We start from the raw sequence: 21020 nt of genomic DNA, 5'->3' as shown, positions 1-21020 counted from the left end.
AACAAATGACTAACCGGCTGGTAATACCCTTTGGAAAGGTACATCTACAACGTGATGAAATTCTGCGCCTCATTTTTCAGTCGTAACAAACCCTCTATCCAATCTCATATTTATCAGTAAAAAAATATGCTACGCTCGTGCATGTTTACTCAGAAGCAAAATATACGCACATTAACAGTGAAACAATATATAAGAGAGAACAGAAACAAGGTATATGGAACTACAATGTAAAATCTAAGAATGTTGACATCAACCAATTTTAAGATGTTGACATAAAAACATGAATCTGTTTTTCACAATTTTGGTTCTTTCGAAACAAATCTTTGCATACATCTTTCATAGTGACATTTTGCATAAAAAGAGTTTGATGAGCTCTGTTTACAATGTGAAAAAAAAAAAATAGAAGAAAATAATGCTCTTACTTTCAGAAGAATACAAGATCAATATAGGTGTTGATAACAAAATCACATTGACAAGCAGTAACGAAGGTATGTTCCCCTTTTATTTAAGCAAAACTTTAAAACCATGATTTATATGATTTATAAGTTTTCAGCTGTATTGTTAATTCAAATCTAAGCTTGATAAAGTAACTACCTGAGGCCGTCATGGAATGAAAATATATACATTTATTACCCAACATGTCAGTAGAATTTTCTTTTCCAGGTTACGTCCCGCCAACGATTGCTTTGTATGCAAAGTTTATTCTATAAGACTGTTCAGGGGGTCGTTGAATCTTCATATTTCTACATACTACATGTAACTTATCTGCAAGGTATAAAAGGATTTTTTTATACAAAATGTAACATTTCCTCGTTTCCCCGTAATTATCGACATCATTTTGTACATACATGTATGGTTGCAGTCATAATCTGTTCAGAAAGTCTGTTTGATTACTTGTTATTTTGACAGGTCAAAGTAAACCTGCGACAGAGTTTATGACTGCTTCAACAGGACCTAGGACCGGACTACCATCAAAATGACTAAAAAAGCAGACTGTCCTAGGACTCTCTTATGACTACTAAAGAATTTAGCTAAACACATGTCAGCTACTAAATAAACATTCGAAACCAGTCCTGCAATACGTATAAATCGACCTCATCAACTCCGATTGAACCAAACATATTCAAAAGTTAGCATTTGTTTGGTTTGCTCACTACTTAGTTATCTTGCGACCCTTCAATTTTAAATCCAAAGATATAATATGTTAACATGTCTCTGTTGCTTATTATAAAAAAACTGTTATCGGAAAACAAATATATCCGTAGTCTGCCTTTTCACAAAAGAAATCAGTTAAAAAATTAGACGTTCTATGTAGTTTTCAATCTATATCAATGTTTGCATGTCATATCAGAACTCAGATAGGTTTTTAAAACAAAAAACATGTGCTCGCAGTAACCAAAACTGCATGACTATATTTGCATTTTATCAACAAAATCTCAATCAGTTTATTCGTTAAATCATGATGGATTGTTTACTAAAAATGACAGCAAGATTGGCATATAATGACAACACAATTTTGTCTGCATCAATTTTGAGTGCCAACATTTTCTCTTTTTTGTTGAAATTACTGATACGTTACTTAAAACTCAGTTTACATACAAAAACTATGTGCCCGCAGCAATCAATACTGATTTGTATTTCATTGCAATACCTTAGGATGGATTGCAAAATACAAATCCAAGGAATATCGGTTCACAATGACTTTACACTTTTGTCCGGATCAATTTTAACTTCCAAAATATATTGACATAATACACTGTTATGGTGAATTCTTTGTTTTCTTCATTCATTATACGTGCTGTATAAAAATAGAAAGTTGACAATATGAGATCAAAATATTGTTAGAAGAAGCATTGATTTGAAACATTGTTGACATAATTAAATACTATAAATTCAGAAATGATTGCGAGGTTTTTGTTATTAATGCGAATAATGCGACTGGATGGGTATCGCAATAAATAAGAACTCGCATTCTGATAACTGAAACATAGATCTGTATTCAGTTTTTTTTCGAAATTGCGATAATTAAACTGGCATATTTGTCCATTCTTATGAAATCGCAATATTTTATAAATGCACGCAATAATTTCTGAATTTACAGTAATAAAGATGCAAATTTAACATTGTAGATTTCGGCTACAATAACAAATGCATGTACTATATTGTAAATTGTCAGTAAATAAGGTCCTAATTACTTGCGTCAGACAGGAGCGAAAGTCAAAATCGATTGTGTTTTTACTGGTGGTGAGCAACACAAGTGATCAGGAAAGATCAAAGATATGCTGTCTCCATACCTGGTCTGGAGCAGATATATTAAAAGGTCTGCAGCAGGCCTGACAAAGCATACATAGGTCTGGTCTACCATTGATGAAGTCAACTTGCTTATTTGCTTAATATATATTAAGTAAACTTGTTTTCTGCTTTTTGTTCGGGTTGTTGTCTCTTTAACAAATTCCCCGTTTCAATTCTTAATTTAACCTTCTTAAAATTTGCAACATACATTTCGAGTAAAACAATATTCGCAAACAAGCAGACAAGAGAAAAAATAATAAGAAAGCGTAATTGACATTCCATTATTACTCCCAGCATCGGTGGAACCGGTCGAAGTATCAACAATAGTGCTTACAGATTTATTACTAAATTATAATAATATTCAAGAATTGTATTCCGCGACAGAACATTTCATTCCTACGTAAGATCGTGGATATAGGTGCAAAACTTGTGAACTATGATAGACTTCTCAGGGCAATACCTTCAATATAATTGCAGTAATCCTAAGATTTTACATGAATGTATTTCTTAAATCTTACAGGTAATAATCAAAATCAAGCAGTCAACATTGTTGATGATAAGGGAAACTTTTTACTAGAATGTAATCGAGTGAAAGGAACATGTTTTAGAAGTATTTTGAATGTTTACAGCCAATCAGGATTTAAGCTTGGATATGTAAGGAAAAGGTAAGGTTACGATTTTTTGTAAAATGATCCTTAATATCACCTTGTGGAGAATCCTCCATTATGTACCTGTCATTCTACAATATCAAAGCTGTAATCGTATTGCAGTTTTTGCTTTATTTGACAACGATATTTCCGGTTTGAAACTGAATTGTTCACCATATGAACGTAAACTATATTATCTTATCCTGGTTTGATTGAATTCTGTAGCCATTATAGCCATTCCAGGTTGACGACTGTTGATAATAATTGAACAAATAACCACAGTAATATTCTTTGTAAATGTGCTGATATCATTCAATACAAAATATCACATTTTTGTCTGTTATGGTACAATATAGAATCATTAATATAACAAATACTTGCATGCCCAATTATTGACATCTCAAAATGTGACAAATAACTAGTTTTATCCCGTAGTCATAGTAGAGAAAAACACATTAATGTACGTAATGTACACTTAGCGTAAATATCTGACGTATCTCGTAATGTCAAGTATGCTAAACAAGAGATTATCAAACATGAACCATGTTATATTGCCAATTATTCACTAATACTTCGTCTAACACTATGACATGTGATCATCATGTTTAAGTTGAGTCGCTTATGTATCTATAATTTAGTACAGGGTGTTGTTTTGTATAACATGTTATACAGGTATATATTGTTCATTGCTCACTTATTTTTTTATTTTATTTTTTATTATTATATAAATAAAATGCATTTAAAGAGGTTTTTCGCTGAAATAGCTTTAACTTAAAGAAGGGATTCATTTGAAAGAGTAAACAATTGCATGCTTTTGAGAGACAAAAGTCAATAACTAATATAAATGTGTATTAACAATATTATTTATCTTTATTTTTAAATTGAACAAGGAAAAGGGAGAGTTTTGTAAGTAAAGCCAGTAATTCTAAGAATATTACAAAAACACTGTACTTTTAGCTGAAAGGTTTATTTGATGCTCAGGAAAGGTCGCAAGAAACTAATTTTTGCATTTAATTGCTAAACATTTTAAATTGTATAGGGGCAATCAAATGTTTAAATTGAATACAAATTCCGTTCTCATTGTGACGAAATGAAGAACACCGTATAGAGAACTCACCAGATACCAAATGATTGAAAAGCATAAATTATATTAAAGCCTTGATGTTACTTCTTGTTTATACATTAGGCTGTGTAAATGCAAAACGGAGTATGAGATATGCACAGCAAATCAGAATTTACTATTTTTGCTAAATTTTGACTCCAACACATCTGAGTTTGTGATGAATGTAAGTATTGAATATGAGTAAAATGTGAATCTTTAATTTTTTCCATCGTATTTATAATGTATCTGTAAAATACATTCATACATTTAAAAGAGTCATTTTATTTTTAAATATAAATACATACAGGAGTTATCATGCACAACATTAGGTGACATACTAATTTTTAACATGTGGATACAATGCAGTCATTGACTGATTGGCTAGTCTGGTTAAGGTTACATGTGTCACAAGCTTGAGGTGTCGATCGAACACTTCTCTACAGAAGGCCGTATATTAACAATGAACTGTCAATTCGAGTTTCCTGGTTGGTTGTTGCATAATCATGTACTTGGCATCTTCATTCAGATCGACAAATGGATATTGTTACCCTATTTTGTCGACATAATAAGCGGCAGAAGACACCATAGGAATATTCAACATGATGGGCCAGAAATAAACTGACAACACCTTGCAAAACAAACAATGATCAACAAGTCATAGCCCGCAAAACAATGCATAAAAAGTAAGACGATCCTTTACGAACATTGAGGTTGACCTCGGCTAGCTGAAGGGTCGGTTGATCCTCCTTTATATTTGAAAACCGCCGTATTGCTTAGACTAAGCACGAATGCGGTGAAAATTCTTATTTGATGGTGTCACAATAAAGGAAATGGTGGCAATATGTGGGTTAATCTATATGTCTACTTGTTCATTTATAATATGCTGTATGCAATAATTTAAGAGATACTACATACGTTGTTCCCCATGGCTAAATAAACACAAATTAAAAGAATAATGAATTGTTCTTAAATCGTACTATGTGGATACTATCGAAGTTTTGTGTCACAGTAGTTTGTTATTGTAGGCAAATCCAATATAATAACCTAGTCTGTTCAACCTTAATTCAGATAACAAACTTTGATGGGCAACATGTAATAGCAACTGTTGAGCTATTGACGAGACGTTATGATGAAATTGCTTTCACTCTTACTTGTAAGTATTTATCGGGAGGAAGGTTTGGCTAGCCATAAAAACAGGTTCAATCCATCATTTGTTCTTAAAATGTCCAGTACCAAGTCAGGATTATGGCAGTTGTTATCTATTGGTTCGCTTTTATGTATGTTGCATTGGCGTTTATTTTGTTGTATTTCAGTGTGTCTGTTGTTCCGTTGTTTTCCTATTATAGTTGATGACATGCTTTATCGTTACGCCGTATCTTTGTCTGAACTTACTGGCGTCATGTTTTTATGGTCTTAGATCTGTAAATACCATTATAATTGTAGTTGTTTAATCTGTAAATTCACCAACTAGGTTTTTCTCAATTGAAACCACCTGGCTGATATATGATAAAAAAGAAGATGTGATATGATTGACAATGAGACAACTCTCTACACGAGACCAAATGACACAAAAATCAACAGCTATATGTCATCGTACGGCCTTCAACAATGAGCAAAGCCCATACTGCATAGTCAGCTATAAATGGCCCCGAAATCACAAATGTAAAACAATTCAAAAGAGAAAACTAATTGCCTAATTAATGTACAACAAAAATGAACGAAAAGCAAATATGTAACACAGCAACAAACGACAACCACTGAATTACAGGCTCCTGGCTAGTGACAGGCACATACATAAAGAATGTAGCGGGGTTAAACATATTAGCGGGATTCCAACCCTCCCACTAACCTTGGTGTAACAGTACAACATAAGAACAAAGTATAAACAGCAGTTGAAAAAGGTTCAACTCATCAGATGGATACAAATAGAAATAGATTTAACAAAAACACAGAGTGGACGTTGCCGGGTACTTGTACATCTCAAAAACAAAAAAGACACTGAGTACAGATCTGAGAGTACTCGCAGTTACTGACAGCTAGTTCAAAGCTAATAACAACTTATACAAAATCATGCATCAAAGACTAAATTTCTATTCAATCACATCCAGCATCCAATTGATTAAGTGTAAAGACATCATAAACAGTCAGTGGAAAACATTATTAATTGGTAAACTTCTGTTTTTGACATTTAAAAATGTAACACTATCGTATTTTGACCTACAATGAGTTACACGCCGTCCGAAATTATAGGGTAATGCTGTTTGTCCCTCTAAACCACATGATTTTAACTCTAGATTTGATTTGAAAGTATGTATTTTCAGTATTGAGTGTGTTTTATTTTTACTGGTTTCAGTCTCGTCTATGGTTATGTATTGGAAATGTGTTCTGTTCCAAACTCACATTTTTTGGTAAAGATTACGGAAAACAATTTTACTAAGTCGATATAATAATGAATTTTAAGTGATGTCAGCGTTGGCAAAAGTTGTTATTCTATGGTACATACTAACCTCATATTACCCAATATAACACTATTACTACGATATCTGTCACTTGTAGAGAAGGAACTGTTTGTCTTATTAGAGTTTATAACATTACTTCTCATTTTCGGAAGGATTTAAGTTGCTCAGTCTAATTTTCTCACTTTAAATTTCTTAGATTTCTTTTGTATTTTATTCGTTTGCTTTTATTATATTTTCTTGGTTTCCTGTCGACTTATGGATTTTAATTGTTCCCTTGGTAATTATCACCTTTATCGTGTTTGTGATGCATCATATTTAGTAATGTGTATCGAACTGAATGATATTTTTGATCTTTTATTGTCCTCTTAAGTGTATTTTCTCCATCTTTTAATTTGCCTAAGGCCATGAGATTGATAAAAACTTCATCAATTGATATTGATTTAACCATTATTTAAATGAAAACTTGATCACGTGCAACTCCATAAGATGTGGAAAAAATGTTGCAAGTCGTATGCTTCAGTGAGACTAAATATGTCGGTTTAATTTGTGAAATGAGTTTGAATGTCCCCTGGTATCTTTTGCCCTTCTCTTTTAAAACAGGACCGAAAGATACCAGAGGGATATTCAAACTCATAGATCGAAAATAAACTGACAACCCCATGGTTAAAAAAGGGAATAGACAAGCAGACACATAATAGTATACAAGACACAACATAGAAATCTAAAGACTAAGCAACACGAACCCACCAATAACTGGGGGTGATCTCCGGTGCACTTGTTTTGCATGTATCGTCAAGTAATATGAGTTTCTGCCAAAGATGACTATTGAGATGTTTATTAGTAGTAGTAATTCCTATTTGGTGAGTGGAACACGAAGTGCAGGCGCTTTACAACAACACTTCGATGTACGAATAGTAAAGCATCAGCTACCAGCCTTAATCAATGTCCTTATCCTATATACGCCTTTTTCGCATGTAGCTGAATTTTCTGAAACTAATCCCGGTAGATGATGTTTTAAGCAGCTGTTAATATACTTGCCACTGTACGTTGAATCAACAACTATTGACACTCTTGCGACTGATGTGTTATTTTACTTGTTACTGCCATTACAAGATAGCCTTTATATATAATCACCCAAGTTCTTTCACTTTCCTGAAACTTTTGAATCATATGATGCATAACAAATAGAACACTTAATTGCAAACTGCAAATTGCATGATGTATGATAAAAACTGATAAATACTAAAATTAGTGCAATATTATACATTTATTTCCCTTGGCTAAGGAAGATTTCAAAGATTGTCCATCCAAGAAAATTCATATTTTACGATAATATTGACCAAGGGATATATGACTTTTCAAAGGTGATTAAATCTTTACCCTAAGCCATGGAAAATAATGTTTTATTTCATTGCCTATTTTGTTTTTACTTCTTGAACATTAAATGGTTATTTAAATATTCGTATACGTTTGCTTTCATAATTAAACATGCACTACTCTTGATAGCAGTACCGATGGAAGTTATTTTTTTATTCTTTTTCTGTTTTTTATATGAAATAATGTTGAACCCAAAAGTGAAATAAAAAAACCCATTCAAAACGTTATCAACTTTTACCGCATATATATAACGTTGCACAAGGAAGTTTCGGGGGTGACGGGGGGAATAAGAAGTTTTGTTTAACGTCGTGTGGGATAGTCTCAACAAATCAACTGTTGATTTCTTTATCAAAATTTACAAACAGTGCAATACTAGTATATTAATTCTATTTTTATTATATTGTAATCGCATTTTTCAACATTACCTTTAGTACAAACATATAATTTCAATTTAGGATGAGAACTCCTATCTGCATCGGAGAGTAGTTGACTACATTATGTTCCTTTTTAAGTGTTTATGAATAAAGCATACAGCAACATTCCGTTGGTGAATACCCGTCACACCATGCTAAATTCAACAGATTGAGTATTCGACTCTCCTTGCCTAACAAGATATGTTCATGTTAACAAATTCACTAAAAACATTTACCATACATCAAATAGATGTTTTTGATTTTCTATTTTAGACTTGGAGAAGATTGTAATTTTGCAGAAGACTCTTATTCTCTGTGCTGCTATATTGCACTGCGAGGAGGAATATAAAGATCAGAAAATGAAAAAAGAATTGTGTTGCCCACTATTCAAGGAAAGCAAGATTAAATTCGCCATAGTATGCATTTTATCTCCAATATTAATGGTGCTTTACTTTATAGGAATGCTTCTGTTTATAGTAGGTTTCATAATAGCGCCTGTGCATTGTATAGTTTTTCTTTATCATAACCGTGATAAACAACGTGAGCTTAGCAAACTGGTGTTTGTTTGGCCGTGTTTTGTGTGTGGTCTAGTTGATATCTAAAAGCTTTTTTGAGGAAATATTGTTAAAGATTTAGAAGATATACGTGTGTATCTATAAAAAAAAAACCTGTAAAGAATTGTTAACATGTTACAAATATAAGTTAAAATCTTTGTCATTTTGAATGCAGATGACACAATTATTGTGTCTAATAGAAAAAAAAGTACTACAACAAGCACTTGATGTTTTATAACAATATTGTAGCATATGTAAACTCTAAGTTAATATAGACAAAACACACATTTATGTGTTTAGCAAACAAAAGGTACGACAAAAATTTGGTTTCTTGGTTACAAGAATACTATGGAAGTTGGATAACTTTTAATTAGAACGGTAATTGTACTGCTTGAAAAGGTGTGTTTGACCAATCACGAAAAGCAAAGATTGTTCTATACTGCAACATTTATCATCACCTATAGATATTAAGTGTTTTAGCACACATTTTCAATGCTATATTCACACCTATATTATCATAGTATTCATCAGAGGTATGGAAGTTTAAAATTAAGCAGTATATTGAGAAAATGTATCTTTAGTTCTGTAGAATATCTACGTGGTCGAAAAAGAACACTATGTTTTATGGTTTACGGGGAATTAGGTCGGGTTCCTTTGGATATCTCTATAATACTTAGCATCATTCTGAACTATTAAAGCAGATTGCAAACTGTCAAATATCATTCTTATGAGTAAATTTCATGGAAATAATCCTACCAAGTTCAAGTTCAAGTGGATTCAATATGTGCAAAGTATTTTTTGATGCTACAGATCTTTAGCGTTTAAGGAACGATCAATTAATTATAAATACTGATTGGGTGAAGAGTATAGTCAAACAGCACTGTACATAGCAGTACTATGAGCCATGGTTTTCGCTTTTCGATATATGATTCATATATGGGGGATTTGATTAATTAATTGGTGTTTGCTTTTCTCTGCAGCACAAACAGTCTCACCCATGGAGGTGGGTAATCTTTATTTTGTAACCATGCTTATTTTGACTGTAACCTAGCGACATATATGATATTTCTAAACGATGTTCGAACTTGGTTTCCTATTGAGAAGGAAAGATGGGCAAAGATTCTGCGAGAATATGTTACTTGCTGAATTTTTGTATTGAATAACGTTAACGGACCATTTCAGGATGATTTGCTTGCATATATAATCAATGTGATCTATATTTTCCAAATAAATAAAATATGTTATAAAATGTACTAGAATTTTCATTTTTTTTTTCTTTTCGTTTTCGTTTTTTAAGAAGTTGATAACATGTGTTTTTCTAAATCGAAAGAGATATGATGAGTTTGATATTAATAACTCATATTCAGGATAGTGACTGTTGTAAAATGCCAAATCGTGTATCGCTGTATTATTTCACTACTTCCCGTTTCGAAATCGACATTTCACTTTTATCGAGAGTATGGACAAATGATGGATGTCTTACTCGGAACAAAGATGCTTGTCTTTTTTAATCAAGCACAACTTCATTTGTGCAATAACATACAGGCACACGTTTCCTGTATAAGCTAAATGTTATATTTGTTTATCTTAATTTATTCTGTAAGTTTCAATGAAAACTAATTATTATTTCATTTTCCTACAGAAACAAATTATATGTTTGCAAGAATATTTAAATCAAACAGTTAAAAGAAACCGTGCCCGAGTCAAAAAATTGTCCTTTGAATGGTTGGTGCCTTATCTTGCAACAGTTAAGGTTGATACAAATAATGAGATGTGGTTTGATTGTCATTGCGACAACTATAAAAAAAAAAAACATGGACATATGAAAACAAATTAAATACGAAAATGTCCTTTTCCATGCAAAAACAAGAATTTTGTAAAAGTGTCTGTATATCTAACATGTCTAGGTGTAATACCACCATTTATTTTCCCCTATTAGTCTTTGTTAAATTTGCACTTTTCAAAAAATTGTGCAGAATTTATTTTTGTTTCAAATAAAAAAATACTTGGCATGAGTAAAGTTTTATCCTTCCAGTACTATAGAAGGAATTTCACATCACATTGCATTGCATATAAGAAAATAACCATCACTGGAAGTTAACCAATCAACTTTTCCCCTTTTATTATCCTGTGTACAAGCTTTAGTAACCATGTAACCTAAAGTTTCCAAAATATTCTATAGAAACCCCAAATAAAAAAAAAATGGTGCTTTGAAATACCCAAGATATATGTTTATGACCCAGAAATGTTTTACTGCAATGAAATGTAGGATTATTAACTACAACTGTCAAATTCGAGGGAATATTTTTTTTTCGACCTATTTTCGTATGGTACCGGATGTGATGTACTATGATTTGGTGGTATTACACCTAAAGAAGACTTTTTTGTTGAATAAACTGAATGTGACTTTTTTCCTTTGTAATACTGGTTATTTCAAGCATTCCTGTCAAGTTTTGTCATAACCATAGTTCAATAGTTTGAGAAAAATCTAGTATAATGTAAGACAGTGATTCGAGCAAAATTTCTTCGAAAGATCCAAATCAAGCCGCATCATGATAGAATATAGTGTGGACCAATAAATGATTAAATATTTATTTCATCTGCCTACAAACAGTTGAATATGATACAAAAGATGAATTTAGGGTGATAAATACCACTAATGGACCTCTTTGTCTTCCTTATAAGGTCTGTTTTGGTCCATTTATATCTCTCATTTCCTCAAAACTGCAACTTTTTAGGACAATAAATAAAAATTTTGGGGTAACTTTCACTCATTTATGATAGAAATGTTATAATAAATGAGTAATTGAAGTATTCAAGCTGAATGAACTATCAATATAAAAGTTTACAGTCTCCAAGAAGGTCCTTACGTAAAACTTAAATTTACGCCGCGTTCCAGAGAGGGACATAAAAAGCTTCTCTTCTAATGCATAATTTGTTGTTACTGCTTTAAGAATAATTTCATTTACTTATAACTATATATTTATTAAAGTATTTCTTAGGAAAAATTTTCTATTATAACAGAATATAAGAAATAAGGAGAAAAAAGCTCCCCAAAACACTAAGTATGGCTTGTTCTGTCAACTTATATTTATGGTAGAGTCCTATTTCAACATGTTCAAGGAAATGTTCTCATAAAATGTGTTTTGGAGACTCAATCCACTCAAAAAATATTTCATTTTTTGTAATATTTTACTTAAATAGCAAGAAATTTTAACACTTGAGAGTACTCACAAGGTCAAAGGTGCATGTACAGCTTCCCATATTAGGTGTAATACCACCATTGATTTTCCCATATTTTGTCTTTGTTAAAATTGTGCAGAATTTATCTTCGTTTCAAATAAAGAAATACTTGGCATTAGTAAAGTTTTATCCTATCCAGTACTATAGAAAACATTTCAAATAACATTTCATAGCATATAAGAAAATAACCATCACTGGAAGTTAACCAATCAAATTTTCCCCTTTTATTAACCTGTGTTCAAGCTTTAGTAACCATGTAACCTCAAGTTTCCAAAATTTTCTATAGAAACCCCAAATAAAAAAATAATGGTGCTTTTAAATATCCAAGATATATGTTCATGACCCAGAAATGTTTTACTGCAATGAAATGTAGGATTAGTTACCTACAACTGTCAAATTTAAGGGAATATTTTTTTTCGACTTATTTTCGTATGCAACCGGATGTGCTATATTTTGATTTGGTGGTATTACACCTTTAAGTATACACAGATTCCATGTGCCCATTTCCGTTGACATTTGCATTGGTTTGTGTTTAAACATGGCTTAATCTATATTTTGAAATAAAGCATTGTAAGGCAATAATAAATCTTTTTTAGAACAAAATAATGTAGGGTTGATTATATCTTTTTTTATCAAAAAAACTAATTTTCCTTCTATGATCTTGTATACAAGGTTGTAGCATCTTTTTCACATTTTACTAGAAATAATTCTGTTTTTTTACATTTTTGATCAAATTCAATCAAACAAAGGGGTCACACTCGAAAAAAAACCCTGATCAAATCACTCGAAAAACCATGATCCCAGCCGGACACTATACCTACCGTGATATGTCACCGTACGACATTTAACAACATTAACAATGAAACAAAGCATACCGTATAGTCACATACAAAAAGCAATGAAATGACAAATGTAAAGCAATTCAAAGAAGTTAACTCTAGCCTAGTTTATACAACAGAACTTACGAATAACATATTTGACAGACATGAACCAACAACAACTACTGAATTACCGAATTGTGACTTGAGACAGGTACATGAATAAAAGGGGTGAAGAGGGAGAGATTAAACAATTACAGCATTGGACAATGTAAATAACAGCACTTGGATCACTGGAGTTTTTCAACAACGGATTGGATATCGTAGGCAGATTCAAGCTGTGAGCCTATATGAGTAAAACTTTTACGTTTAAAAATTCGCTTCAAAACAATTGAGAACTAGCAGCTAAATATTACGTTGTCCGTGCTAAAATAAAAGATCTTGATTGTCTAGGAGTAAATTCTGGACTGGACGTGTTATTTTTATTCTAGACTATTAAAGCATTATAAGCATTTCTTAGGCCAATTTAAATTTATGTCCTTTAGTAGAAATTTTGAAGAAATTATAAAACTTATAACACATACAGCAAGATGTTAAGTTACTCCAAATTATATAGACATTTCTGAAGAAAATGATTTCCTGACGGATATCGTTAGTAGCTTAGAAATTCCAATTCATTACGGATATACATAAGTTCTGTTCCGCAGATTTATACCGTGAAAGCATGTTTGGCATACTTGAGAGTTTAGGCTCCGTGTTGATAGAACCGATTAAACTTTAAGACGAAGAACAGCAGTAAAAGCGCTGTTCCTTTGTTTTTGTGTTTGTTTTTGCTATCAATGTTCTAATTGTGTGTCATGGATGTATATCCCATATCTTTTTTTCCCTATTACACATTTTATTTTGTTTAAATGAGCTCAACATATTATAACAATCAAATTGGTTTCAACTTCCATTTTACGAAGAAATCCGAAAACAAGTGATCTTGGTTTAATATTTAAACATTATTTTATTTCCGTAATCAGAAATTTTAAATCATAGAACCTTTCATCAGAAAAGCTTGTTCACCTTTTGATCTGTGGTACAATTTTTATGTTTTCTCCCCATGTATACAGGCAAATCTAATAGAGTAAAACAATGATTCGTGATTAATGTCCCGTTTAATTCCTCTTTTTCGTGCAGCTGCGACAATTCTAGGGTCTATTCGATAAAATTCGGGTTTGTAGCAAGTTCGTATTTTCTTATTTTCTTCAAAACATCTTCAAAATCCTCATTATAAAAACATCCATCGGATTAGCGCGTTTACAATCCGATAACTCATTCAGGGACACACATCACCGCATGATTATGCTGCTAACATCGAACATTCGAGCACGCGCATAGTAGGCCGGAAAAATAGACATGTTTATCAATTATTTGGAAGAATTGACACTCCGTTAAGATAGAAATGATACATTTTCTAAAACTGTTAACACATATTTATCAAGAGATCAAATAAAAATCATTTGTCGTTCTTCTAATTTTTCGTCAAGTTGCATCAAAAAGTTCGTGTAAAAAAGTGTTCGTAAACATTACAACAATTTGTAGACCTCTGTCTGGATATAGAATGTGGACAGTCAAACAGAAAAAAAACAGCCCAAAAAGCATGTATACAATAATCTTGGTGGTCCAATAAATCCTATTTGAAGACTAAATCAGTCATCAGCTGTCTAAAAATTAATTTTATTGCACAATAATTTTCATATTTAGGAAATCAACAAAAGGCGAAACCACATTCTAACTATTTATCCAAATCATTATTTGCCAAAAATACATACATGTAAGCGTACAAGAGGAAAGGGGTAATTGAGGTCCGAAATATTTTCTAGGACTTAAGCTGTATATTTTGAAGAAAGTTCAATTGCACTTAATAAATTTTGTCTTGAAATTGGAACAATGAACCACAATAACTAGTTCGTGAAATAAATGAAAAGACGAGCAACAAAGTTTAAGATATACTCTTTAATACAATGTTCTGCATTTCTATCATCTTGACATACTTTGAGATTCCTCTGACTGGTGATTTTATATTGACACCTAGGTGGATTGTATCATTATTGAATACATCATTTCATCAAAGTATTCATTTTATGTAAATTACCCAAATACTAAAATTTACGTCCAGTGACGCCATTCATGACTTGATTTGTATTGTACTTCAACAAATGACAAACACTGATTTTGTTTGAACTTTTAATTGTCATGGCAACATCTAATCACAATTCATTAAAAAACAGCATCAGTACACAACCAAATTATTAGTCAATTATTAAAAAGTTGATGTCGATTGAACTAATCACTATATCACAGCAGGCGATTCAAATCTGATGTACTGGTGGGCGATCCATTTAGCAATAATTTAGAAGTAAGAGATCTTCAATTCAAGTCAGAAGCATTTAAAAATGTATACAATTATATTCAAAATTGAAATTTAAAAAAGAATACAAGTCACATTTTAAATGAAAGTGAACTTAATTATGCATTAAAAAAACAAATAATGAATAATATAAAAAAAAATAGATAATATTTGGCAAAACATATAAAGAATAGAGAAAAATGACTAAACCATTAAAGAATACAGAATTGAAGACCCCCCTCCCCTCTATATCCCCACCCCACCCAAAAACAAATTCAGACCCTCATTAATTGTCTCAATAGCAACCGAGAACATGGATCCTATAATTGTATCTGCCGTGTACCGTTAGCCTGCACTACGGTGTGTGAATCATGTAATCAATGAAACGAACATTCATACGGTAACGAGTTCATGCCCCTTATTTGCAGAGAACTGGAACAGCCAGCTTCCTTTTTTTAATTCTTTTTTGGGGGATGATGATTAAGGCGAGGGATGGTAGTTGAAGATAACCAATACAAAGCTGCGGCGGAATCTTTTTTTTTTTTTTCTGTTTCTGTAACAATGAGAAAATGATGTGTCAAGACATATCCTGTCGTTTTATGTATTTAATGTTCGTGTAAACCAGTTCTTGGATTGTTGATTTATGATTTCGTGGTTATCCGTAAGTCTGTTTACAAACCTATAGAAGAAAAGCACTTCGTTGAAAATGTGTATTCGTTGTTCATCTATACACATGAAATCCATGAAAACTAATATTCCACGAATACTTATGAATCCACAGTACAAGACATGTTTATGCAGAAAAATATAAGATGTATTTGAACAAACATTAATAAAAACAGGGACAAAAGCGAGACACGCCGAACTTATCTCCTGTTTCGTATTTAGTATATACAAATTAGTTATAACTTTCCGAAACATATTGATTTTTATCCAGCAATACAAATATTTCTTCTTTTTTATTTGAATAAATTAAAATAGATTGACATAGCTACATTCTGCTCTTATGGTGTGATGTTACACCACTGCACCAGATTAAGGGACAAGAAGAGGGAGGGGAGATCTCATTTACAATATACACGTGCATGTGCCAAGTCATTAACCTGTAATGCAGTGGTTGTGTTTGGTTGTTGTCTATCATAAGTTTTTGTTTTTGTTATTTTATATACAAAGTGTTATGTCCCAATTCATGCAGACAATACATGGAAATATCCTAAAAATCTGAGCAATGGATTCACTTTTATATGAATTAATATAGCTGAAAGCTTGCTAATTAAAGCTTTAAATTTAATAAAATTCAAACATTTTAGTTTTGGTGAAACATGACACAGTAAATACAGGATGAAAAAGTCCGCATTGAATGCACCTGATTCACATGATAAAGAGTGCACCAATAATTGTACAATACGAAACGGAAGCTGTAGTACGTCCCTCGATGGTACTTGTAAAGACATATCTATACGGTTGCCAATTCTGGATCAGTGTATGTTTCATCATTTCAGTGTGTGTCAATATTTAAACGATTTAGAGGGGTTAGTACAATATACAAGATATTTTCCTTGTTACTTGAAAACAGATGGTGGGAACACGCGAATGACAGCAAACCGACAACAACAACAAACAAAAGAGATCTAGAGATAAACATGCGCTTAGTTTCACGACGTAAATTTGGAGCTTTTCACCACAACAAATTTGGAATTCATACTAGAACAACTTCAAGGAACTTGAAACTTAAGTGGCAATTACTTTAATATTCATCACTTCGCTATGCATAACAAAGACGTTTCTATGTCAGGCTGAAAAATAGAGACGCCTTTGCAAGGGATGGCACAAGAATTGCAAGGGTTAAGGGAACTGATAAATTCGCATGGGGATTTGGCGGCTGCATTTCTTATTTATTATGCAGTAATTTATAAAAAAAAAAACATCATAGATATCAGAATAGATAGATAATAGATATGATAAGTAATAATACAAACTTGAATATTTTGTGTAAGAATAGCTTAGTTTGTTCAAATGTTTAAAGAAGTATTGTTTTGTTAAGTGTATTGAAATAAGAGTACGTATGGTAAAAACTAAAATGTAGGATAATATAAATTTGTTTTACATTTATTAATCATGTTAATGAAGGTTTGGTATCATTTTTTGAATTACTACACCTCAGTTATCAGTGGCTATATAAAATAAGAACACAATTGTTTCACTACTTTCAAATTGCAAGCGTTGAACTATTTGACCGGTTAATACTTTCAAACTATTTGCCCTCGATGAAACTGATAGTCCGCAAGGGTAATTATATTTCGCGAAATTTCAACTGCAGCTACGGGATTGGCTAATAGGTATTTAACAATTTATTCGGAACTTTCGAATACAACTATTATCTCAGCTAAGCTAAACCCGATTTGAATTTTATTGACCCGATAAATTCCGAAGTAGGACAATTGCTTACTGTGTAACGATTTCGTCCTGATCTTTTTTAATGACACCACTTATTTATTGGTTTTTTCATGATAAATTCCGTATAAGGATAATTGTACACAGTTAAACGAATGTATCTTGATTTTTTTTATGACAGCATGTCAGTAATATTCTTCTCGTATATTTTATGATGGTATGATACCACACCCCTAACTGGAGGGATTGTGCTTGATGTCCATATGACGAAGACATAACCATTCAATCCGTTTAACTGAGGTCTGGATCTGGCATTGCAGTAACTGCTAGTTGTCCTTTGTTAATGTATGTATCATTGTCATTTTGCTAAGGTTCTTTTGTTACCTATTCTAAAACAGGACTCGGACATGTTTTAAATTGAGTTAAAGTGTGCGTATTGCTGAGTGTTTCTTTATTCTACATTGGCTAGAGGTATAGGGGAGGTGTTAAGATCTCACAACACATGTTTAACCCCGTTTGCATTTTGCGCCTGTCCCAAGCCAGGATCCTGTGGCCTTTGATAATCTTGTATGTTTTTTTAATTTTAGTTCATTTATTTGTTTTGGAGTTTTGTATTACGTCCATAAATATTTTCACTGAACATGCTGAATTAGTACACATCTTTATTTAGGGGCCAGCAGAGGCCCACAACAATTTTCTCGCTGCGTTGAAGACCAATTGGTGGCCGTCGGCTGTTATCTGCTCTTTGGTCGGGTTGTTGTCTCTTTGACATATTCCCCATTTCCATTCTCAATTTTTTTTAGAGAACAAGGTGAAATAGGAACTTGAGGTAAAACGATACAAAATTGCATATCTTCTTATTCCTAGAATTATTGGTTCACTAGTTACATCTCAATGTGAAATAAAACAAAAGTGTCACCAATTTTTTATTCATTTCTTTTTTTTGTATTTCTAAAATGAAGACGTCAAGTTTTTAGACACATTTACATAGATAAATAGTGATAATGCCTCTTTTTTTATAGATTTTCCAATGAATGGCTTTGTTTTTATAACGGAGAAAGACTCAAAACTAGCTTAACATCCATGATAGTACACTGAATCCACATATGTCACTATCCTTTTTGTTTTGTTAATGTACTGCTTCAAAGTTGAGCAGCAAGCTAAGAACTTTACAAACACGTGCCTGACGTTTCCGAATACTGAATAACGTTAGTGTTACCTAGACGTATTGAAAAAAAGTATGTATTAAGAGGATCCGATTTTTATTTCAATTTGATTTCCTTGATTCGTAAATTTCATATATATTTAATGGAATATTCCACTGATTTGATTTTGTTGCATATTTAGCTGTTAAAAACCGAATCTTCAACTTCATCCTACCAAACTAGAAAATAGTGATGCCCCACTGCATGCACTAGTAAAATGTTTCAATTTTGTTTAGTAAATAGTGATGTTGAAATACATTTTGAAATAATTGTATATAAAAGACTAATTTGAAGCAACGCCAAAAAAACGTTGAACATTCTGTTAATTAGTTTTTTTTTTTAATCAGTATTCAGATAAAATGCACCTTCTTGATATAAAATTCTCTGTTTATGTTACGTTGTGTGAGAAGTTAGTCGGACACACCTTGCATACTATATTCAAAATTTCACATCAAAAGACAAATGCAACGTTCTGTTATTTGTGGAAAATGATACAAGGAAATCCTCAGAATATGCACTTTCTTTATATGTAGAAAGCACTCATCGCAATATATGAGTGTAGGGTTGAAAATCGTCCATGTAGGAGTAGGTCGAAATTTGTACTATGCATGCCTTATATAACCAAAATGCCAATGTTCAGCAACCTGTCATTTTCCTAATTTTAATAAAAATCCTGGCCAATATTCTAACACCAGGTACCCAGGTACATAACTTTAAAGCTGTAGCTTAAAAACTGTATTCCTAAGGAATAAGTTATATAAACATATGTACTCTGTGTTTCAAATATAATGTAAACTCTGATTATTACGTATTTGTATCCTGATAATGACATATCATAATTTCACAATGGCAAGTTGTTTCTTCGTACTTTATTTGGCCTTTTTAACTTTTCCTGATTCGAACGTCACTGATGAGTCTTTTGTAGACGAAACGCGCGTCTGGCACATATACAAAATTTCAATCCTGGTATCTATGATGAGTTTATCTAGTACTTTTTATAATTTATGTATATCTTAAACATACACATTATTTCAATCTAATTATTTATGGTTATGCTTCAACATCAATTAAAAGACATTTATTGTCAGAATGTGCATCTGAAAAATCAAAACATAAAGCACAAGAAGTAGTGGAAATAGCAGGAACAATTGGAAGAATTAGTTTTTGTCGTGCTTGTACAATTGACAGCATAACGTATTTTCTAAAAACAAATGTCATATTTGAATTTAAGTCGTTTTATTCCTGCTCACAACAAAACAATGCAGCACACAGAATAAGAGACATCTGCCAAATCGACATGTTCGCAAAATCTATAATATAACAAAACAGTTTGTTTCAATTAATAAGTCATACAATTGATCGCTCTATATGCAATTATTATGTGTAGATGCTATTTAACTAAGCATATATAAATTTATTTATTGAATGATATGAGCAAATCAGCCATTATGCATGTGCAATACTGATGATGTTGCCCTGTTGATATACATGTAGCGTTAATATTGTTTTAATACCGGTCCAATACGGAAAAAGCCTTCAATTTTCTTACGCATAAGCTTACTTAACTTTGGTATTTTCGTTACATGTATGCATATTATATTTGTATCATATTTTAACTTAAAATAACATAACGCAAATTAAATGTTGTTCAGTGTTTTGTAACGTCTTGAAACGGAAACAATCATCTAACAAGTTTGATGTGCGTCGTTTTGTTTATTTGACTCTCTGATAAGTATATACAAGAAGTCGATATTTTCTAATAAAAACAATCATGAATGCAAAGTTAAAGAATTGACAAATCAGAGTCTCTTAAAATCTAATATGAAGATTGTTTATCCACTGCTCTTCAATAATACCAATTAGCACCTGATATTGACCCCAGTGTATGTTGGGATTCGTGTTGCTCAATATACTGTTGTTTGTCTTTCGGTAGTTTTATTTATTTGCATGATGTTGTCGTTTATGTTTCAACTTATGATTTTGAATATCCCTTTGGAATATTTTGTCTTTCTTTGTTATATTAGCTTCAAGTCTATTGTAACTTAACTCTAACTATGCCGAAGAGCATAGATCATCATCGTGATTTTCGAGAACAAACGATATTTGAAAAATTTAAATCGT

General features: G+C 31.9%; 1 protein-coding gene across 1 annotated transcript in view; it reads left to right on the top strand.

The window, feature by feature from the left end:
• The first annotated feature begins 412 nt into the window (after positions 1-412).
• LOC127712869 (uncharacterized) overlaps positions 413-21020 on the top strand; it is a 28491-nt gene continuing 7883 nt past the window's right edge. The window contains exons 1-4 of the mRNA XM_052219474.1: positions 413-488; positions 2813-2957; positions 4126-4225; positions 5110-5194. Of these exons, the coding sequence (XP_052075434.1) occupies positions 413-488; positions 2813-2957; positions 4126-4225; positions 5110-5194 (406 nt within the window). The remainder of the gene's footprint in view (positions 489-2812; positions 2958-4125; positions 4226-5109; positions 5195-21020) is intronic.

Source organism: Mytilus californianus, unplaced genomic scaffold, assembly GCF_021869535.1.
Source record: "Mytilus californianus isolate M0D057914Y unplaced genomic scaffold, xbMytCali1.0.p SCAF_8, whole genome shotgun sequence".
NCBI classification, from domain to species: Eukaryota; Metazoa; Mollusca; class Bivalvia; order Mytilida; family Mytilidae; genus Mytilus; species Mytilus californianus.
The sequence above is the reverse complement of the archived record's forward strand: the minus strand, read 5'-3'. Positions and strand labels throughout refer to the sequence as shown.